Source organism: Diceros bicornis, chromosome 13 (assembly GCF_020826845.1).
Source record: "Diceros bicornis minor isolate mBicDic1 chromosome 13, mDicBic1.mat.cur, whole genome shotgun sequence".
NCBI classification, from domain to species: Eukaryota; Metazoa; Chordata; class Mammalia; order Perissodactyla; family Rhinocerotidae; genus Diceros; species Diceros bicornis.
Window position 1 is genome coordinate 22,275,466 of NC_080752.1, and position 21,295 is coordinate 22,296,760.

Sequence of the window (21,295 nt, forward strand, 5' to 3'; positions counted from 1 at the left end):
TCCAGGGACAAACGCCCCACGCACCCGGACAACCCCGGCCGGAGCCGAACTCCGGGCCCAGGAGGATGTCAGCCCCGCAAGTGGCCAGCGCGAAGGTGCAGACACAAAGCAGGGTGGACGCTCCGCGGGGAGGGGGCCGGCCGCCCCGCCCCCACGCGCGCCCTGCGCGGTGCCCGGCACAGGGGCACCTTTTGTTCGGGTCCCGGGGCCGCGGCGCTGCGGGCGTTGTCCGGGCGGGTCCCCCAGCTCCCGTCTCCAGCTCCCGCGCCCCACAAAGGCGGCCCCGACGCTCCCGCCCGCGCCCGTCCCCAGCGGCCCGAGGAGTGGCCACTCCGCCGACCACAAAGGCCGCGGCGCCGCGGGCGCACCTGAAGCGCGGCGAGTCCTTGATGCACTCCTCGAACTCCACCGTCATGGCTGCGGCGGCGCGGCGCTCAGGGGCACAAGGACCGCGGCGCCCCGAGCTGCATCCCCGGCGGCCGGCCCGCTCCGCGTCCGCTCGCGCTCGGCGCCCGCCCGCCCCGGAATGAGGCCGCCGCGCCGCTGCCCCGCCCCGCCCCGCCTGTCACCGCCGGGGAGCGTCGCCAAAGTCCGCCGCCCGCGCGCGCCGCCCGCTGTCACCGCCGGGGAGCGTCGCCAAAGTCCGCCGCCCGCGCGCGCCGCCCGGGAACGTCGCCAAAGTCCGCCGCCCGCGCGCGACACCCGCCGTCACTGCCGGGGAGCGTCGCCAAACGCCCCTGCCTGCGGCCGCCCCAACATCCCCCCAGCCCGTGTCGGGAAGCTGGCAGGCTCGCAACAATCGGGCTTCGGAAGCCGTCGGGCGGGCCGCGGGGCGCCGGGAGGACGCGGGCCCTCCCGCTCCAGCGAGGACGCGGGCCCTCCCGCTCCAGCGATCCTGCAGTTGCGCAACTCGGGGCGTTTGCAAAATCCGCTTGTCCGGAACGCGGCGGACGGAGACGCTCCGGGAGGACGGGGGTGAGCGGTGGGCGAGTGGCTGAGTGCACGCGGGAGCCCGCGGGCCAGCGCGAGGTTGTGAGACCGTCTCCGCGCCCGCCGTCCCGGGATCCGGCCGACGCGCTCCGCAGCAGGCCGGCACTTTGCACGCGCTCCCTAAGTCTGCCCCCGCCCCCGGCTCCCCTGCCCTTGGGGGCCTTGCCGGGGCGGGGCGAACGCAAAGGCGCAGGCGCGGGGGTGACCGGGGGCGTGGCCAGGCTGCGTGCGCGCGCAGGCAGCTGCGCTCCAACCGGGTCCCGCTCCGCCCGGTCCGGTCCCGACATGAGCTCGGGCGCGGCGGCGGGTTCGGTGCGGGTGCGCTACCTCGTGTACTTCCAGTACTTGGGCACAGACTTTAAGTACGTACCCGGACCTCCCGCCGTCCCCGCTCCCCGACGGGTAGCCCGGCGCCGCGGGGAGCCCCGGAGCTTGACCCGGAGAGCAGCGGCCTGGCGCCCGGGGGTAGAGCGAGAGCCAAATTCAGGGCCCGCCCCGCCCGCCTCGGGCCGACACGGGGAAGGGACGGCCGCGTTGGGCGCAGAGGGCGGGGCAGGCCTGAGGCGGTGGCCGCGCGCGCTCACCTGCCCTGCCTCTGCCCGCAGTGGGGTCGCGGCCGTGAGGGGCGCCCAGCGCGCCGTCGGGGTCCAGAACTACCTGGAGGTGAGCTCCGCCGGCGGCCGCCGGGATGAAGGAGGGCGACCCCGGGGAGGAGCATATGGGAGCCTCCGTGCCTGGGGGCTCGGGGAGCCGTCCTCCGCGGCTCCGGGTCTTCGCCCCGCGCTGCCCGCCCCGCCCCTGGCGGCTCTGTCCCCGCAGGAGGCCGCAGAGCGGCTGAACTCGGTCGTGCCGGTCAAGTTCACTATCTCCAGCCGCACGGATGCCGGGGTCCACGCCCTGAGCAACGCGGCGCACCTGGACGTCCAGCGCCGCTCAGGCCAGCCACCCTTCTCTCCTGAGGTCCTGGCCAAGGCCCTCAACACCCACCTGAAGCACCCGGCCATCCGGTGAGCACCGCTCTGCTCTCCACCCCACCCCTCACTTGTCCACTGCACGTGGAGGCCGCAGGTTGGGAAGGACTTTGTGTCCGGAGAGAACTTCCCAGGGTTGATGGGGAGGATACCAAGGTGTCACTTGGGCTGACACAGTCACAGTCGCATGCCTGACCTCGCTCCCGCAGGGTACTCCAGGCCTTCCGGGTGCCCAGCAACTTCCATGCCCGCTACGCGGCCACTTCCAGGACCTACCTGTACCGCCTGGCCACCGGCTGCCCCTGGCCTGACCAGCTGTCTGTGTTTGAACAAAACCGGTGCTGGGCACTGCGGGCAGAGTGAGTGTGGGTGTCAGGGTGAGCGGGAGGGGTGCCAGGCCCACCTGCTGGCCATTCCCTCCTGACCACTCACCTGGCTCCCTGCAGCTGCTTGGATGTGGCTGCCATGCAGGAGGCTGCCCAGCACCTCCTGGGGACGCATGACTTCAGCGCCTTCCAGTCAGCCGGCAGCCCAGCCACGAGCTCGGTGCGCACGCTGCGCCGAGCCTCAGTGTCCCCTGAGCTGTCCAGCCCCTTTGTCCTCCCCCAGGAGAGCAGGTAAGGAGGGGTGGCCTGCACGCTCATCTGGAGGCTGCAGGACTGGATTGATGTCCAGCATCTTCCTTGGCGAGGGCAGTGCAGAGACAGGACATGGCTGGACTTGGGGATCCCTGGGCACCCGTCAGGCCTTGTTGGGGGTGTGCTGGGCAGTTGAGTGGCACCCATGAACCTGCAGCTGTGCCCCGCCCCTGCGCTGGGGTCCCTGCCAGGCTGGGAAGAGGACAGAATGCTGCCTTTCTCCGAGGGCACCCTGCCCTGCCCAGAGCGCACTGCCTAGCGGATGGATCTTGGCAGCCACTGAAAAGGCCCCACTGGGGAGAAGCCCCAGGCTAGTGCTTTCGGCCCAGCCTGGCAGAGGGTTGGTTCCACTGCCCCCAGCACTGTCCGGGGGGGCCTCTCGCCAGATGGTAGCTACTGACTTCCAGAACCTTTCCAGTTTGGGCCAGCACTGAAAGGAGGGACTTCTGCATGGCCAACCTTAGACTCACCAAAGAGCCTCTGGCCTGAACCTGGGGTCTCTGGCAGATGAGCTGGCTGTGCTCCCTCTCCTCAGCTGCCCCAGAGGCTGGACTAGGACCTCAGCCTCAGCAACATCTCCACCTGAGGGCCCAGTCCCCACAGCCAAGGCCCCCAAAAAGCCCTGTTCTCGAAAGCATTCGTTGTGTGGTTTTAATCTTCCTGCTGGTTTCGTTTAGGGGTGGGGTGGTCAGTGCAGGCCCCTGGGGTGGAAAAGAGGGTGGCAACCAATCTTCCCCTGCCCCCTGCCCAGCCTCCTCCCTGTCAGAGGGTACACTGTGGGCTGGTGTTGGCCTTGGCCCGGATGTCACAGGCGCCTGTGTTTCCAGGAGGTTGCGGTTCTGGAACCTGGAGTTTGAAAGCCAGTCCTTTCTGTACAGACAGGTGGGCTCCGTCCTGGGGCCTCCCAGGGGCGGGCTGTGGCGGGAGCTCAGGCCACCATGGCAGTCTGGGCCTTGGGTTGCAGGTGCGGAGGATGACAGCTGTGTTGGTGGCCGTGGGGCTAGGGGCTCTGACGCCTGCTCAGGTGAAGATGATTCTGGAGAGCCGGGACCCCCTGGGCAGGCACCAGACACGTGTGGCCCCAGCCCACGGCTTGTTCCTGAAATCAGTGCTTTACGGGGGCCTTGGAGACCTTGGTAAGCCCTGCCTGCACCTACTGATTGATCCCCTCTCAGTGCTGACTCCTCGCTGGGGTAGGGGGCTCTTGGTGGCAGTGCCATCACAGCCCTCATCTGTCGTCTTAGCAACTGGAAATCCAGCCAGGGCCCAGTGCGAAAGCCAGGGGCCAGGGAGGCCCGATGACCTCAGGCCAGAGACCAGCAGCCCAAAGGCAGGCAGCCTGGAGTGAGGTGCCCACTTTCCCCGCAGCCACAACCCCTCGGCCCAAGCCCCACTCCTGACCTGGTCCCTCTAAGCAAGTTCTCAGTGGGGGAGGGTACCTGACAGGGGGCTCCAGGAGGCAGCGGGCAGGGGCTTGAACCCTGGGGCAAAGGCAGGGCCCAGCCCCTGCAGAGAGCACCCTGTCCCCAAGCTGACCTAGCGTCTGTCCACAGCTCCTGCGGCCCCAAAGCTCCTGGCCTTCTATGTCCTGCAGGGTCCACAGCATGGAAGCCACAGATGACCCTCAGGTGCCCAGCACAGGTCAGGGTAGCCATGGCACGCTAGACCCTGCCCAGCTCTGTCCACCACTGTGCCCGGCAGGGACCAGCCCTGAACTGTCATACACTCTGCCACCTGGGGCTGCAATGGGCCTCCTGCCTCTCATAGGCCTGTACCTGCCTGAAGTCCCCACCACCTGGGTGCCCTGGGTGGGCTGCCATGGGGGCAGGGGGCAAGCACTAAGAAAGGGACACCCAAGCAGCCTTGGTTCTGTCTTTACTGCAAATTAATACTCTGGGAGCCCCCACCCAGAAATAGAAATAAAAGGTGAAGAGGCCCCCAGACTCTTTCATTTCTTCAGCCAAAAACAGCCACTCGGGCAGGGACGTGACACTGTGATCTTGTCCCCGAAGATGAGGGCTGTGGCTCACACTGGGACACACAGGGAAAACCCAGGGCAGACATGGTCCTGGAGCGGAAGCCCAGGTTCCTCCAGCTGAGCAAAAGGCAGAGGTGGCTGACTAGCGGTCAGCTGGCCTCAGCTGGGGGCCTGGGGCAGGCCTTTCTTGAGTAGTGCCGTGAGGTAGCTCCCCAGCTCTTCGTCCTACGGAGGCAAGAGGGCTGTTGTCCATCCTCCCCATCCCGCCTCACCCAGGCAGCCCAGGGCGACGGGCTGACCCCACTTGTCCCAACCCACTGCCGGATGCAGGACCCCCGGTCATGTCTCTTACCTGGTATGTCCAGGAGACCAACAGCACCTTGGTGCCTGGGTCCTCCGAGTGGGCTGCAGCCTGGACGAGGATGGACTCCACAGTCACGGAGCCGTCAGGAAGGTGCTGCACGCAGTGGTCCTTGAGGATGCTGTGGGAGGCACGGTGAGACCCCGCCTTGCGCCCTCCCTCATGCCCGGCCCCCAGGGCGGGGACAGGGTGCCCACCTCTTGAGGTGGCTGTAGACGCGCGCAGCCGTCTCCTGCTCCTTGCGTGAGTCATGCAGCTGCACGCGGCAGGTGAAGCGCAGCTGGTGTTCCGCCAGGCCCAGCTCCTTGAGGGCTTGCTCTGAGGACACGAGCCGGAAGCTCTGCGGGGCAGGGGCGGGGGCAGGTCAGGGAGTGCGGGAGAGGCCCCCACCCCCAGCGACCATCCATACACACTCACGCTGTCTTTCACGATCAGGGTGCCGTGCAGGAGTCGGGGCTTTCTGATGTCGGGGAGCAGCCCTGAGGGGAAGGGGGCAGGGATCGGAGCTGTCAAGGGGGCCTGGCTCTGCCACTGCCCTGCCCCCAGTGCAAGTACCTGCCCAGCGTACCCTGAGCCATCTCCCGCTTCAGCAGCCCCAGCGAGATGCCCACAGGGATGCTGGGGCTCGTGGGCAGCGTCACTGTCTCACCGTTGGCCGGCATGTAGCAGTTGACCCCTAAACCAGGGGGCAGAGAGAGCTTCAGTCCTCCAGCTGGCCCTGCCCCCTCTGACCCTGTGGGTGGGCCCTGCCCACAGCCCCTCTGCATTGGCCGAGCCCACCCTCTGCCTGGGCTGCCTACGGAATTCCTGCTCGATCTTCTGCTTCAGGAACTCCATCTTCTTGGCCTCGCCATGCACCAGCAGCACGCTCTCAGGCTCTGCCTGGCCCACTAGCTGCATGATGCCCTTGGCGTCTGCGTGGGCACTGAAGGACATGTACTCCACCTGCATCTTGACCTCCAGCTGCAGCGTCACAGCACACACGGGCCGTCAGCACAGGCGGCAGGCATGGAGGCCCCACCACCACCGAAGAGGGGGTCCAGAGCTGGTGGGGAGAGGTGGGGACTCACCACCTGCCGTCCCTCCATCTCCAGCTTGCGCTGCCCGCTGAGGATCTTGTGGCCCACAGTGCCCTGCACACAGTAGCCGGGCATGATGACCTGCGGGGGGAGGGGAATGGAACTGGTGGCTGCCCGTACCCTGCATGGCTTCCCACCTCGGGGCTTCCTCCCAGGATGTCCCCCCACACCACCCTTTCTGCCTACCTGAACCTAAACCCTTGGTGGAGGCCCCTTCCCCTGGCCAGCAGCAACCCCTTCCAGGCATCCTCACACAAGCCCACCCAGGCCTGACCACCAAGTTGGCTGCTCACGAGGCCGAGGGGCCTTCCTGCCTGGCACAGACAGGCCGAGACATAGTGCGAGTCTGAGCTGCCTGGGTCAGATACCAGACCCCAGGATACTGAGCCCTTCCTGACAGTGGTAGTGTCCCCAAGCCCAGGGGAGCCCCCACTCTCCAACCTCTGCCCAACCTCACAGGCCCTCCTGGCAGCCAGCCCTGGGGCCCAGACCCCTCACCATGTTCTTCTCATTGCCTGCCCACTTCCGGAAGATCTGCAGAGACTGGCCAGCATGCAGCATCCCTGGTGTGGCAAACACGACCTGCGGGATGTGGCGAGGCAGTCAGAGCAGCAGGGGCCCCGCTCCTCCTGTCCTCAGAGCCCTGACCCTGTCCCTGCCACAGGTCCCACCTTCTGCCCTCCTGTCTTCTCCCCAGCATGGTGCACCCCACTCTCCCCGGCAGACCTGCAGGCAGGGACCCCTCGTGTGCTCCAGACAGGGGACGCGTGTACACGTGCACACCCAGCACCAGCCCTGGGCACCCCAGCACAGGACAGCCGTCACGCCCCTCTCGGCCCAGGCTCACCATGGGACCTGGGTTGTCGGCAAATGCACGGTCGAAGGCCTTGATGTGCTTGAACTCGAACATGTTCCTCTGGACAAAGGTCTTCCGGATCTTCTGGTTGGTCCAGGTAATGAAGAGCTTGTAGTAGTGGTTGGCCTTCTCCGTCAGGCCCGTGGAGAAGTAGATGGGAGCCTTCAGGTTCATGCGCTCCCTGTAGACAGTGCAGGGGCTGTCGTGGAGGGCAGGACTGGGGCAGGACCGCCCGGGGCCCACCCACACCTTCTGCCTGGGTTGACTCCAGTGGAAGGAACTGAGCTCCCTGCCGTCTCACCCCCCACAGCCTGGGCGGTGGCAGGCTCAGCCCGCTTCCTCCTGTAAAACGTTGGGGCTGACAGAGGGGACATAGCACATGTGTGCAGGACTTGGTGCAGGATGACGGTGCCTGCATGTTATCACAGGACTCAGGCCCGGGGGTCACATGGCAGACAGGCGGGCTCCCCCAGGTGCAAGGCATCCTGACCTCGGGGTGCTGCACTGCACCCAACAGCTGCCAGTGCTGCCTTGACTTTCCTGCAGCCTGTGCTCTGCCTGAAGCTGAGATGAGGCCCCCCCGGACATGGCTGTGTGGACAGCCCAGCTCTGACAGGCACAGGCGTCCGATCTCTACTGCCCACTCAGGCCAGGGCTCCTGGAAGCTGTCCAGGCCGCACCTACCAGAAGGTCTCTAGCAGGATGCAGAGCTCCTGAGCGCGGCCCAGCGCGAACACAGGTATCAGCACCTGCAGGGGAGGCCAAGGCTGGTTCCCAGGAGCCCCAGCCACGCCGCTCACCCTGGTCAAGCCCACGTCTGAGCACAGCGGGTAGGCAGCTGCTCCCTGTGGCCACCTTTGCAGGGAGCAGCTGCTGCAAGACTGGCACCTCTAATGGCCAGAGGCTGTGTCCACTGAGAGGTCATGGCCAGGTATCCCCGAAAGCCAGAGGCCCAGCGTGGACTGTAGGCAGGCCCCCCCACATTCTGCCCCCCAGTCTTGCGCCCAGCCACTGTCCAGAAGGGACCATGGGGGACACTCTAGCTAGCCCTTCATTGGGATCTGAGATATGAGGGGCAAACAAGCACCCACCAAAGGGTCTTCAGAGGGAATTTTTCCTCCCAACGCTGAGCAAACCTTCCACCCTCCAAGCCCAGAACACACAGCACCCTTGTCCTGACAACATATCAGGGGCAGCCCACGCTACCAGAAGGACCCGTGCCACGTGGTCAGGGTAGGCAGGTGGCCCAGAGCCCTGCCTGGGGCCCCTGCCCACAGCTGGCTACCTTCCCACCACGCTCCACGGTCTCGTGGACCTTCTTTAGGAAGTCTCGCTCCCGGCAGCGCTTGGAGTCCCGAATGGTTGTGGCGTACGTGGACTCTGTGATGAGCAGGTTGGGGCGGCATTTGTCAATCCAGGCAGCTCTAGAATAGAGGTGGGTGGGGCCCAAGGTGGACCATCCACATGGCTGCAAGGCTGGGAGCAACAAACAGGACCCCATCCCCATAAGCAGCCATGGCCTCCTGCACAAGCCCAGCTGCCAAACATCACGGGCAGCACTTGAGAGACAAGAAGAGGGAATCCGCCTCGCTTGGGAGGACACATGGGGGACACTGACATGCTGACCATTTGCTCAGGTGCCCAGCACACCCTCGAGGGTCCCTGCGCTCCTGGGCGACCCTAAGGATGAAACAGATGCATCGGCCTACTTACCCCAAATGCCGGTCCGGGGTCATGTTATAATCACCCTGGCAAAGAAGGTGGCAGTAAGGAGGGTGCTCCCTCTCCCCGCCTAGGCAGTCCCTGCCCCCTCCTCGCCCCTGTGCCCCAAGTCCCTCCACTGACCGTGTAGACCACAGACTCTGAGCCCACTTTAATCTGGAACATGGCTGCCCCCAGCACGTGGCCCGCATAGTAGGCCTTGATTTCCAGTTCATCATCCACCTACAGAGGAGAGGGCTGAACTCAGGCCTCAGGCTGTGCTGGGCAGGAGGTCAGTGGAGGAGGACAACAGAGGGGGAGGGAGGTGGAGACTGGAGAGGTGGTGGGCAGAAGTAGGTGACATTGGTCTCAGCCTTCCTTTATTTCCTGCTTTTCACACATGACATTTAGTTCTCAATAAAAAGCAACCAGACAAGAGATGACACACTACGGATAGGAAATAAGAGCAACAACAGTCCAGAAAAGCAGATGCAAGTTTCCTGGAGCTCAGACACGGGCCTTCAAAGGACTGGGATTAATATATTCAAAGAGATGAGAGAGAGAATTAACAATGTTGGCAAACTATTAAAAAAAGTGGAGGGGCCGGCCCCGTGGCGTAGCAGTTAAGTGCGCCCGCTCCGCTGCTGGCAGCCTGGGTTCGGATCCAGGGCTCGCACCAACACACCGCTTGTCAGGCCATGCTGTGACGGCATCCCATATAAAGTAGAGGAAGATGGGCACGGATGTTAGCTCAGGGCCAGTCTTCCTCAGCAAAAACGGGAGGATTGGCATGGATGTTAGCTCAGGGCCCATCTTCCTCACACACACTAGATAAAAAAAAAGCATACTATATTTAAAAAAAAAAAACAGGAAATTCTAAAACCAGAAACTGTACTAACCCAAACTAAGAATTCAATGGATGAGTTCACCAGCATATTATATATAACCAAAAAGAGCATTAATGAACTAAAATATAGGAGGGAGGGCCGGCCCAGTGGTGTAGTGGTTAAGTTCATGTGCTCCGCTTTAGTGGCCCAGGGTTCACGGGTTCAGATTCCAGGTGTGGACCTACACACTGCTTATCGAGCCATGCTGTGGCCGCGTCCCATATAAAGTAGAGGAAGATGGGCACGAATGTTAGCCCAAGGCCAATCTTCCTCAGCAAAAAGAGAAGGATTGGCATCAGATGTTAGCTCAGGGCTAATCTTCCTCATACACAAAAATAATAAAATATAGGAGGGAATATCCGGCATGAAGCACAGAGAGACGAGAATGAGGGAGGGTCTAGAGTGAGAAGATGGAGCACTCAGCACTCCAGAGCCCAACGTGGAGGAGAACAAGAACGGACAGAAGCAGCATTGGAGGAACCTGACAGGAGATCCGAGGGGCCTCACACCCTGAGCTGAATAAGGAGGGCACACCATGTAGGTCACCATAGCACACTCGCCAAAACCCAGAGAAAAAGACGTAATCCTACAAGCAGTGCAAGAGAAAAGATTCTCTTCCAAACAGCAGATGGGAAGACATATTCAAAGTACTGAGAGAACCTACAATTCTATTTCAATGAAAAAAGCCCTACAAGAATGAGGTAAGGGGCTGGCCCAGTGGCGCAGTGGTTAAGTGTGCACGCTCCGCTGCGGTGGCCCGGGGTTAACAGGTTCAGATCCTGGGTGCGGACCGACGCACCACTTATCGAGCCATGCTGTCGCGGCGTCCCATATAAAGTGGGGGAAGATGGGCATGGATGTTAGCCCAGGGCCAGTCTTCCTCAGCAAAAAGGGGAGGACTGGCAACAGATTTAGCTCAGGGCTGATCTTCCTCACCAAAAGAAAAAAAAAAAAAAAAAGAACGAGGTGAAACAAGCCCATGGGAGAAAATTCATCACCAGCAGATCCACACTGGTGTTCTTCAGTCAGAAAGTAAATTATCCAAAATAATAAGTGGAGAACACAGGAATTAGAGAGGGGTGACGAGAAGGGCAGACACAGCAATGACTTCAGCAGCACCGGTGATGGCATCCTGCTGGGTCCCCAGATACGGAGGGGATTAAAATACATGGAACAGCAGCCTGTAAGTCAGGGGAGGGGTACACATGTTTAAAATGTCCCGAGACCCTTGCATCGTCCAGGAAAGAGGCGAAGTCCCAAGTACTACCTTACATTTTTGTTGTCATGGATGCATTTTGTAATTTCCACCACCAAAAGAATTAAAAAGTATATAGTTACAAGGCAAACAAAAGAAATGGAACTTTAAAAAATCAACCCCAAAAAGGCAATAAAAAAAAGAAAAAAACACAGACCAGGAAGACAAATAGGACACAAATAGGAAGAGGGTACAGCTCAGCCCAAAGTCATCTTACTGAACGTGGAGTCCAAATGCTCCATCTACAGGACAGGTAATCAGGCTGAATTAAAAAACCCAAACTACGTGCTGCTTAAAAAAGCCACATTTAAAATACGACGCAGAAGATTGAGAGTAAAAGACAGAAAAAGATACACCACAAAAAACTAACCGAAGGTGGGGGTGGGAATGGTGTAACGATGTCACCAGAAAAAGACTTCGAGGTAACAAGCGTGATTCAAGATAAACATGTACACTTCATGTTGACAAAAGGTTCAACCAGGACGAAATGACCCAAAATGTGGGGGCACCTAACAGGCAGCAAACCCACAGACTTGGAGGAGGAAGACAAGTCCACAAGCTTTGTGATGACTTTTACCAATTCGGTATCACCTGCCTGCTTAAAACCCTCTGCTTCCTCCCTGACCTGCACACAAGTTATTGAGACGAAGCCCGAACTCCACAGCCCGCACTGGGCGCCCTGCAGGTCTCGCCCATCTCCCCACCCGGCTGGCATGCCCAGACCCCATGGTGCTCAGGAGGCACAGGTGTCCCTCTCCAGCCTCTTGAATGGGCTCGGGCACAGAGCTGGGTGAGGGGCAGCCTCGACAGGCGCTCGGCTCACAGCCACCCAAGGGCTGGATCTGGGCTGGGACCCTGGGTGCTAGCCCCCCGCCGCCGCCTGGTAGCCCACAGTGCTGGACAGAAGAGCACGTGAGCTGGGTCTGTGCAGGCCCTGACCTGGACCGTCTGGTGGAGGCGGACGGCCACCACTTTCTTCATGCAGTCCTTGATCATCTGGGAGGTGAAGAAGTTGGCCTCGCCCTTCTTGTCAACGGCGATCTTGCGGTAGTCCTCCAGCAGGATGGGGCAGATGGCCTGGGTGGGGTGGGTCATGTAGATGGGCCCATCGTAGCCCACCATCTCGCTGAAGTAGGGGAGCGCCCCACAGTGGTCCAGGTGGAAGTGGCTGGGGGTGCAGCACTGCTCAGCCCAGGGCTGCTGCTTCCCCACTGAGCCCCACCCCTCCACAGCCACTCCACACCAGCCCTGCGCTCATGGTCATTCAGAGTGCCCGCTGCGCGTCACTGACCTAAGCACAAGAGCGAGGAATAAACAGAAGACATAAAACCTACCATCTTCCCGGAACTTACAGTCTAAATAGCTAGTAAAGCAAGAAGCAAACACTTAAAACGTGTACCACGTGGTGACATTCCGTGAAGACAGAAAGCAGCTAAGGAGAGCGTTATCAGGAGAGTCGCCATCTTTGGGAGGGTGGTTGGGAAGACCCCTGTGGCCCCTGAACTGAGGCAGGAAGGAGCTGGGACAGCGCCAGGATGAGGCCTGGAAAGGCACCACAGTAGGGGGAATGGCAGTGCTGTGCCCGTCCACGGATAAAGAGTACCTTCGGGCGTGACCCCATGCCCGAGAAGGAACCAACCCAGAGGAGCCTCAGAGCAGCTGAGGATGCAGCTGCCTGGGGTTAGCAGATCCTCTGGCGGGGGGGGGGGGGGGGGGGGGGGCCTGTGGTCATGCAGGCAAGGCTAGAGTGGTCATCTAAGCCATATGGTAAAGATCAGGGTTGTGACAGGGGCTGGATCCCAAAAATGTTTGTGGACTGTGTGGGCAGAGTGTGAAGTGAGAGGAGGGAAAGAAGGAAGCCAGGTCGGGAGGTCGACTGTCACCAGGGAGGCCTGGAGGTCACGGACGGGGTGGACGAGGACATCTGGGAAGGCCCGTGAGGACTGAGGACCAGCAGGGAGGGTGCGGTCACTGCTCCCAAACACTGTTGAGAGGCCTGAGTAAGCGGAGTCCTGAGAAGCGGCCCCGGGGCTCGGCAGGTGACACTCGCCATCTCTGCGCTGGGAGGGACAGCCTCCCAACCACAGGCTTGCTACCCTGATGCAGCCTCATCTTCCTGGGGCACCTGGGGCTCTCGCCCATGACTCGGGGGGCACAGCCAACAGACACACACAGCTTCTCCGGGCTGACTGTGAACACCTGTGACCTCACACAAAGATGCCGCCTCCAGGACCAGCGTCCAGAGGCGGAGAGGACCAGCCCTGGGGTAAGCCACGCAGGCGACCTGGGACAGAACCCAAGCTGGCAACATCCCACGGCCTGTAGCCTCCACAGGCCCCAAGCGGCTCTCCTGGGCTCCTGAGGGTCCTCAAGGTGGGGAAGGCATGAGCTGGCTCAGTGCGGCACTCTCGCCAGCTGCCGACGGATGCCCACCTGATGATCACGCAGTCCAAGAAGTCGGTCAGCCGGCCATTGCGGGTGATGTAGGAAAAGTCGGGGAAGCGCCTCTGAGAAGCCAAGAGAAAGGGTCAGAATGCAGCAGGCTGCCCAGGTCTCCAGGTCGCAGCCCTGCAGGAAGGGATCAGGGCACAGGCAGAGCCTGGACACCGGCACCCCCACCCCAGTGGGCTGCTCTGACTACTCATGACCTCCGAGACCACAGAGAGGGGGGTCAAGCTGCCAGAACCAGTAACTGAGCCAGAAGCCCAGCCTGGGGTGCACCAAACGCACCCCACATGACCCTGCAGAAGCCTGCGAGCCCCCATTTTGTTTCAGACTGACCCCCCCATGCAGGGCGCCCCATCTGTCAAGTGATGGTGGGGGGCTGCCCAGGAATACCGTGACCTTAGACCCACCTGCCTCCTACCACCGCCCCCTTGCCCACTGTCCCCACTCCATGGGTCAGAGCCAGAGGCTCCAAGGCCTGGAATCCTGCTGCACATGGCAACAAAGAGCTGTGGGCTGCCCGCTCGCTGGACTCACGTCGTCGTTAAAGCCCATGTGCATCCCACAGTCCAACATGACGTTCTTGCCCGCAATGGAGACCAGGATGCAGCTTCGGCCCACATCCTGGCCGGCCCCTGCACAGGAGAGTGAGTTAAGAGGCGCTGCCTGCCCTTCTCCCTTCCCCCCGGCCCCTCCCCTGCTCCTGCAAGCAATGGCCCCAGCCCCAAGGCCAAGGCCCAGCCACCCGCCCCAGACCCCACGGGGCGCCCTGGGTCCCTGGCCCAGTAGAGCCCTCAGGAGACTGGGGAAATGGCCCCAGGGATGCAGTGTGGACGACGTGTGAGCCAAGAAGCATCACCACCTCCACATGCGGGCAGGCAAGGGACAAAGCGTCAAGGCCACCAAGCGAGCTCTAGTCCACATGCGCCTCTGCCACTACTGCCCAGGGTCAGGTAGAAGAAGCCCCTGACCTCTCAAGGTCACCGCCTTGACACTGAGTCGTGGGTGCTAGACTGTGGTCTCAGCACCAACAGAGGCAAGCCGGGGCTCTGTGGAAACTCACCATCCCTCCTGAAACCTCGGCTGGGGTCACATCTGGGCTGTGATGCCCCCTCTCCCAGGACCTGCCCCCAAGAGGGGTCAGGCGCCTCCTGGTGGTGCCACTGCAGAGGGACACCTGTGTGGCTTTAGCCCTCAGCCCAGGGGAAACATGGCCCCAGCTGTCCAGCGATGGCCAACTATGGTGGCCACAATGCAGACACCTCACCCCAGGGCACATGGGCGACACGAGCTCACCACCGTGCCCCTCACGGCGGCCCCCCAGCCCAGACCGTGACTTAAGTCCCATCCACATTCCTGACCTCCAAGCCCTGCCCAGATGCTCCAGGCAGTGAAACCTCCCCCTGGCAGGGCACATCCTGGCCACCTCATATGGCCATCGGTCACCTCCTCTGGAGTCTGGGGACCCAGAAGGAAAGGGACACGGTCTTGCAAGCCCTGATGACACCAAATCACCTGGTCTCCATCTTGAACCCTACCAGCCTCCCTCTGCCGGCCACCTGAACCTTCAGGTAGCACCACACACACCAGGGTGACCAGGCCACGGCCCAGAGTGGGACATGGGCTGGTCCTCGAGAAGCTTCAGTCACCTGTGAAAACAGCAGATGACACCAGCCAAGAGCTTCGCCTGCCTGCCTCAAGCAGCCCAGCCACAGGTGGCAGCCTCCAGGTCTCTGACAGGCCTGCTGCTGTGCCCACTAGGACGTGCCTCCCTGAGGGCAGGATCTCAGCTGTCTGCCACCTGCTGCACCTCCAGCCCAGGAGTCATGCCTGGCTCAGAGACCCTCCAAACATTTGTGAGAGGGGAAGGGCCACTCCTCTTTACAGATGACGTGGAGCCACAGAAGACACAGGATTGACCCACGGGCACATGGCTCCTAAGCATGGGGCCAGAGACCGCGTTCTAGATTTCAGAGCCCAGCTCTTAGGCGCTGGCTGCCTGGTCCCAACAGCACCCACAACAATCCCAGGGAGCAGAGAGAGTGGCTGAACTGGGCAAAAGACGTGGGGGACAGAGTCGAGGGCACACAAGAGGGGGACAGGACTCAGGAGAAGACAAGGGAGACACTCTGTCTGCGGGGAGCTGACGATCCAGGGCAAGGAGACAAACGACAACCACGTAGGTAGGACACACGCTGAGGGCGTCAGGTGGAGATCAGCACCATGGAGAAAAGTAACGCAGGAAAGGGGACACAGAAACTTCCAAAACCACGACAGGCAACTCCTCCCTGAGAAGACAACTTGCGAGCAGAGTGGAGAGAGACAGCCAAGATGGGAGGAGCAGCTGTGCAAAGGCCCCGGGAGTGACCCGGCAAGACTCTCCAAATCTGGCCCAGGTGACCAGGGAGCCCTCAAGGCAGAAACTGGTGAAGGGAGAGAGTGGAGCAGAAGTGTTTCTGCTTTGATGGCGCTGTGGCTGAGCGACCTTTGGGGTGCACCTAAATGCAGATTTGGGGTAAGAGAACAGTAAGACAATAGGACTGTTTAAGGACAGTGAGTGGCGAGAAGAGGGGCCACATGGGAAAGGGGCTGGTAGGAGGGTCCCACAGAAGCCCCTGGAGAGAAGCCAGGGGCAGGAGAGGGCACGGGGCGGTGGTGACCCCGTACCAACAGCTAGGAGAGGCCATGGGGGTGATGATGCGTATAGCAGCATGGAACGTGCAATCTGACGCAGCAGGCCAGGGGCAGGGGCATTCATCACGGTTGTCAACAGCTCAATATCCACACGAAGGGCAGGGTGGGCTATTCCAGGGAAGACCTCACACCCTGAGAAAGCACGTGGAACCGTGTGGGACATCTGTACAGGAAGATGCTGGCAACACAGGGCCCAGTGAAGGAAGCAGGCTCCCAACCAGTGCATGCCATGCATGCACCAACAACGCCCAGAGACGCCGGGAGGGCTGGCGACCTACACGATCACCCTAGTTGTTACTAGGACCCTGGATTCTGAGTGGTCTTTCCTCCTTTGTACTGTCTTGTACTGCTCGGGCTTTTAAAAGTGCGCATCTATACCTTTTACAAAAAGCAAAACAATTTTTTTAACGTGGCAAAAATCAAGTAAAACAAGGACTGAACCGAGGGTGGGTCTCCAGACTGCGCACGTGGGAGGCTGCAGGTGACCGGGCGGGGACGGACAGAGCGGGTGGCAGGAGAGCGAGCGGTGAGGGCAGAGGCGCCAAGGGGCCTGGCGCGCCAGCCGCGCGCGAAGTAAGCCGAGCGCGGGCGCGGCGAGGACGGAGACCCTGTGCCTCCACGGCACGCCGTCCAGGGGCCAGGCCCGGGGAGGGCTGCTCGGGCGATCCCGTCCTCCCTTCACGGCCGGGAAGCGGGCCGGCCCGGCCCGACCCCGAGCCCACCCGGCGCGCTCCCCGGCCCCTCCACCGGCCGGCCCCCGCCCGCCCCGCGCCCCACTCACCCAGGGGTGTGACCCTGATGTCGGGCATCCTGCCGTCCGCGCCCCCGGCCCCTCGCCTCTGCGTTCCCAGTCAACCCCACGAACCCAGCCGCCGAGCGCGACCCGCGACGACGCACTGCTCAGGCGCAGCCCCGAGGCGCTGGCTTCCGGTGTGCCCGCCGGAAACACGGGCCCGCGCTCCGGGCCTCCTGATTGGGCGGCCGGCAACCAATCCCGGGAGGCGGCGCGGAGGCCGGGGGCGGGGCGCTGGGTTCCCTGGCGGCGGCGGCGGCGGACGTGAGCGGCGGCGGCGGCGGCGGCGGACGTGAGCGGCGGCGGCGGCGGCGGCGGACGTGAGCGGCGGCGGCGGCGGCGGCGGACGTGGGCGGCGGCGCACGTGAGCGGCGGCGGCGGCGGGGGAACCGAGCTCAACCGAACCGGCTGGGCGGGCCTGGGCATGTCCGAGGAGCTAGGCGCGGGACCCCGGGGCGGGAGGGGGCGGCCGAGGACCTGGCTCCCGCGCTGACCCGGACCCCGGGCCCCTGCCCGGTCCCCGGGCCTCCAGCTGGAGCAGGACCCGCTCAGGACCGGGGACCTGCCCGGTGCCGCTTGGAGCCCCCTTCCCGGAAGAGACTTGAAGGACTTCCTGGGCAGGGCTCCGTTCCCACCCCCTAATTCTGGGGTGCCGGGGTGGGTGTCCCCTTCTCTTGGGGGTGTCCAGTCTGCTGGCAGCACAGGGTTCGGATGCTCAGGCCACCCTCGCGCCGAGCCCTGACCTTGGGGCCGTGAATTAGCCCCTGGGAGAGGCTCGGCGGTGCCCTGCATCCTCACCTTCCCAGAGCTGGCCAGCTGCCAGTGCCCAGCCGCATGGTCACTGCCCTTCCTGTTGTTTCCAAGCTCTGAAAGGCCCCTGGCAGCCCCTGTTGGCTGCTGGCTCTGCGCAGGAACTCCAAGCCCACAGGATGTCTGGCGGCTAGGAAGGTAGCCCTGAGGGCCTCAGAGACCATCTGCTTGGTGGACGCAGAACCGAGGCCCAGAGCAAGGGGAGGGGTGTGCCAGAAGTGTCCATAGCACCATCTTCCTGAGGCCGGGCACAGCCGACTCACGTACCTGAAGACAGGGTGAGCTTGCTCTGGGGTCTCCGCCTGATGCCAGACATGCAGCCCAGCCTGTGGGGCCTGCAGGGCCTCAGCACCTGCCAGGCCCCACCAGACACTCCCAGCAGCCTGAGCGGTGGGCAGGACAGGGTGTGCTGGCCCATTTTCCCCAGAGATGAAGGACCAGGTGTCAGGATGGCGAGTGACCTACCCGCAGAGCAGAAGGCAGAAGCTGCCCAGGTACCAGGTGTCCTGCTCTTGGCTGGGGCTCTCGTCACAGCTTGGGCGGCCTCCCTCCCTTGCCAGGTGTCCCACAGGGCTCCAGGCACCAAGGGCACAGGAGCACCCGGGCCCAGTGGGGTGAGAGCTCATCCTGGACGCCAGGTCCCCTGGGCCCGTCGCGTGCTGGCCCTGGGAGCTCAGGGAGGCAGGGGCTGGGGTGCCCAATGGCACCCACTGAACACAGCGCTTGGATGTTTGTGGAGTGAGTGTATGAATGTGAGCAGAATTCAGAGCAGGACTCTAGCCTGTGGCACTTCCGGAAGGTTCTCTGGGGCTAAGGGAGGACCTTGTGGATGTTTTCAGAGTGTGGAAAGATCTTTGGTCCATCCGCCCTTCTGTGTGGGACATGTACGGTTTCAGTAAGAGTGAAAAGACTGGTGTCTGTCCATCCATCCAGCAAATGCTGACCTTGCAGCCTCTGCTCTGGCTTTCAGGATGCAGCAGTGAGCAAGGAATGGTGTGGCCCGCCCCACCACCCTCCCCGGCCCTCCCACCTCACTCCACTGTCTTTTTTTCCATTGTGTTTACCTTCTGTTACCTACCCTGCTGGAATTTCCTGTCTTTGTTATTGTCTCACACCCACCACACTAGAATGTCACCCTGACAAGACAGGGCTGTTTGTCTCACTCATGGTGCACCTGAGTACCTGGAAGAGGGCCTGGCTCTAGGCAGGGACCAAGCAAATATGTTCCAGCTAGTAAAAACAGACACACTCTAGTGAGAGAGACAAACGATAAACAAATAAGCAAGAAACCGTGAGTTGGGATGCTACAAGCAAGATGCAACAGAGTGGTGTGGCAAAGCCTGCCTGACAAGGAGAGGCCTTGCTAAGCTGTCTAGGCACGTGTTCCGGGCAAAGGGTCTGTGGAGTCAGGTTGGTGTGTCTGAGACCGTGTGGCCCAAGGAAGATGAGCTCCTGGGGAGGAGGGGCTGACCTGGGGATGGGGCTTCCTGTGGGGAGCAAGAGGATCCCAGCTGGTTCTTTCCACCGGACCTGCTTCCACCCTCAAGATAACAATCTGAGGAGTGAGATGACTCAGTGAGAAAGCCCCTCATCCTGGCTCCCCTTGTGTTTCAGTTCGTATTGAAAAATGGACGACTTGGAGTCGGACTTCAATCTGAAAGTTGTCTTGGTGAGTTTCAAGCAGTGTCTCGACGAGAAGGAAGAGGTGCTGCTGGACCACTACCTCGCAGGCTGGAGGGGGCTGGTCAGGTGCGTGCAAGGGGCCACTGCCCTGCAGGGCCAGCCCAAAGGCGGGGCTTTCCTGGCCACACTTCCCATGTGCGAGACCTGCAGTCTGCACGGCACGTGGATGCACCAGGCTCCTGCCTGCCCAGGGCCGGTCAGCTGTTCTCACTTGCTGCCTCTGCCTCCAGGTGGACATGTGCCCCAGGAGGCAGGAGGTGGTCTTCCCTGCACCCCAGGCTAAGCTCCTGCTTCCCTTCTTGCAGGTTCCTGAACAGTCTGGGCACCATCTTCTCGTTTGTCTCCAAGGACGTGGTGACGAAGCTGCAGATCATGGAGCGCCTGTGCAGCAGCCCCCAGCGGGAGCACTACAGAAGCCTGCAGTCCATGGTGGCCTATGAGGTGGGCAACCAGCTGGTGGACCTGGAGCGGCGCTCGCACCACGCCGACTCAGGCTGCCGGACGGTGCTCCGGCTGCACCGCGCCCTGCGCTGGCTGCAGCTCTTCCTGGAAGGTCTGCGCACCAGCCCCGAGGACGCGCGCACTGCCACGCTCTGCACTGACTCCTACAATGCCTCGCTGGCTGCCTACCACCCCTGGATCATCCGCCGGGCTGTCACTGTGGCTTTCTGCACGCTTCCCACACGCAAGGTCTTCCTGGAGGCCATGAACGTGGGGTCCCCCGAGCAGGCTGTGGAGATGCTAGGGGAGGCCCTGCCCTTCATTGAGCATGTCTACAACATCTGCCAGAAGCTCTACGCCGAGCACGCTCTGCTGGACCTGCCCTAGGGCCGGCGGGCCCAGCAGGGCAGGCTTCCCCTCCTCCAGAGCTGGGCTGGGGCAACCAGGGCCCGTGAGTCCCACCACGGACCTTTCTGGGTGCCCCAAGAACGGGAAGACCACTGTCCGCACGAGCCAAGCCTGTTGGGAGCCACGGACCAAGTGTGGCCTGTTCTGGTCAGAGGAGGCAGGCGCTGGCCGTCTGCTCCACGCCCGTCCTCTTGCTCTGCCCAATGGCATCTTAGCTTTACCCTCTGCCAGGTGACATGAGTGTCTAACAGGCCTCACCTGGTGCGTGAAGTGCAGAGAGCAGGATCAGTGTGTGTGCAAAGGCCAGAGAAGCTGCCCCCACCTGTGAGTCAAGTCTGTGAGATGGGGTGAGGTCACAGGTCCCTGGAGTACACAGACTCTGTCCTGGTCGCCAGCCGACGACGCTGGTGCATGTCCTTCCCAGGCCCGGGATGTGGTGTCTGTGCCTAGGTGGGCTGCCTCAGGCCCCTCCACACCAGGCTGGCTGTCCCCAGGGCAGGGAGAGAATCCCTGGGCAGCAGTTGGCACTGCAGGCTCCCTCCCTACCCCTCACCTACTTGTTACTAGGGGCACATGTGTCCTCGGCAGTGACAGTGGGAGCTGAGGCCCTGAGTCAAGGCCTCCCTGCCTTTGTAGCCCTCTACACACGTCAGCTGTCCTCTGCAGCCACGCTGTGGCCCCGAGCTCCTCCAGGCATCTGCCTGTGAGTCTGCACCGCATAGGCCCGAAGCCCCCGGGAGCCCATGACTCCACTGGGCCAATGCCGACCTCTCCCCCTCCCAGCGTCCAGCTAGGTACTGTGTTCCCCTTCCTGCCCCCTCCCCACAGAGCTCAGGAGACCCAGGATGACATGGCACAGGGAGGGGGCCTGGACTCTTTTGCCTAGCTGAGAGGCTGGTGGACAGCCACACCCAGCCCGGCCATCACTCAGCATTCAGGGGCTGGCCTCTACCTTTGGCTCTTCACTCTGAGCCCAGGACCTTGGGTGCCACGGAGACAGTGCCCACCGGGCAGCAGTTGTGCTTGAGTGCAAGCTTTCAGGGACCCTTGGGACCTGTACCACTGGCGATGGCTTTTCCAGCGTAAATAAATCACAAGTACAGAGCCAGGGGCTGTGCTTCAGGACGCAGACTGGGTGTGCCGGGCATCTGCCTACCAAGGCTCGCAGGGTAGTGCCAACCACGGGGCGTGAGGCACACCCAAGCCAGCGTGGGGCAGAGGCGCCTGCCTGCCTGCCCTGTGCTGGCTTTAGCTTGGTGCTCCCGACCCCTGCCGAGGTCCGTACTGTGACCCCCGTTTACAGGT

General features: G+C 62.3%; 4 protein-coding genes across 15 annotated transcripts in view; 2 read left to right on the top strand and 2 right to left on the bottom strand.

The window, feature by feature from the left end:
- The window catches only part of ACAP3 (ArfGAP with coiled-coil, ankyrin repeat and PH domains 3), a 16,133-nt gene extending 14,623 nt beyond the window's left edge, over positions 1-1,510 (bottom strand). For 4 of the 6 annotated variants that reach the window (XM_058552612.1, XM_058552603.1, XM_058552606.1 and 1 more), the window contains exon 1: positions 369-496. In XM_058552612.1, coding sequence (XP_058408595.1) covers positions 369-415 — 47 coding nt within the window. In that variant the 5' untranslated portion in view covers positions 416-496. Of the gene's footprint in view, positions 1-368; positions 498-1,360 lie in introns of those variants that run through there. The other 2 variants (XM_058552608.1, XM_058552602.1) reach the window with 2 other exon arrangements.
- PUSL1 (pseudouridine synthase like 1) lies at positions 1,233-4,535 on the top strand. Of its 7 annotated transcripts, none has more exons than XM_058552615.1 (8): positions 1,235-1,352; positions 1,596-1,997; positions 2,171-2,320; positions 2,408-2,578; positions 3,427-3,481; positions 3,564-3,735; positions 3,844-3,929; positions 4,153-4,535. In XM_058552615.1, the coding sequence occupies exons 1-8, from the start codon at positions 1,276-1,278 to the stop codon at positions 4,486-4,488; spliced, it is 1,449 nt and encodes a 482-aa protein (XP_058408598.1). In that variant the 5' UTR covers positions 1,235-1,275; the 3' UTR covers positions 4,489-4,535. The 7 variants fall into 7 exon arrangements, with proteins under 7 accessions (XP_058408602.1, XP_058408601.1, XP_058408597.1 ...); XM_058552617.1 differs by having other exon boundaries at positions 1,596-1,653; positions 1,810-1,997; positions 3,564-3,929; XM_058552619.1 differs by having other exon boundaries at positions 1,233-1,352; positions 3,564-3,948; positions 4,194-4,269.
- On the bottom strand, positions 4,458-16,743 carry INTS11 (integrator complex subunit 11). Its single transcript, XM_058552613.1, has 17 exons — positions 16,637-16,743; positions 13,699-13,796; positions 13,150-13,223; positions 11,656-11,884; positions 8,719-8,817; positions 8,587-8,621; positions 8,159-8,297; positions 7,558-7,622; positions 6,865-7,054; positions 6,516-6,599; positions 6,009-6,098; positions 5,739-5,901; positions 5,507-5,614; positions 5,356-5,417; positions 5,136-5,278; positions 4,930-5,059; positions 4,458-4,802 (listed from the first exon to the last, which is right to left on the bottom strand). Exons 1-17 carry the CDS (start codon positions 16,662-16,664, stop codon positions 4,737-4,739), a joined length of 1,803 nt encoding a protein of 600 aa, XP_058408596.1. The 5' UTR covers positions 16,665-16,743; the 3' UTR covers positions 4,458-4,736.
- A 286-nt stretch (positions 16,744-17,029) lies between these two features.
- On the top strand, positions 17,030-21,192 carry CPTP (ceramide-1-phosphate transfer protein). Its single transcript, XM_058552628.1, has 3 exons — positions 17,030-18,868; positions 19,073-19,207; positions 19,447-21,192. The coding sequence occupies exons 2-3, from the start codon at positions 19,086-19,088 to the stop codon at positions 19,967-19,969; spliced, it is 645 nt and encodes a 214-aa protein (XP_058408611.1). The 5' UTR covers positions 17,030-18,868; positions 19,073-19,085; the 3' UTR covers positions 19,970-21,192.
- The last annotated feature ends 103 nt before the right edge of the window (positions 21,193-21,295 follow it).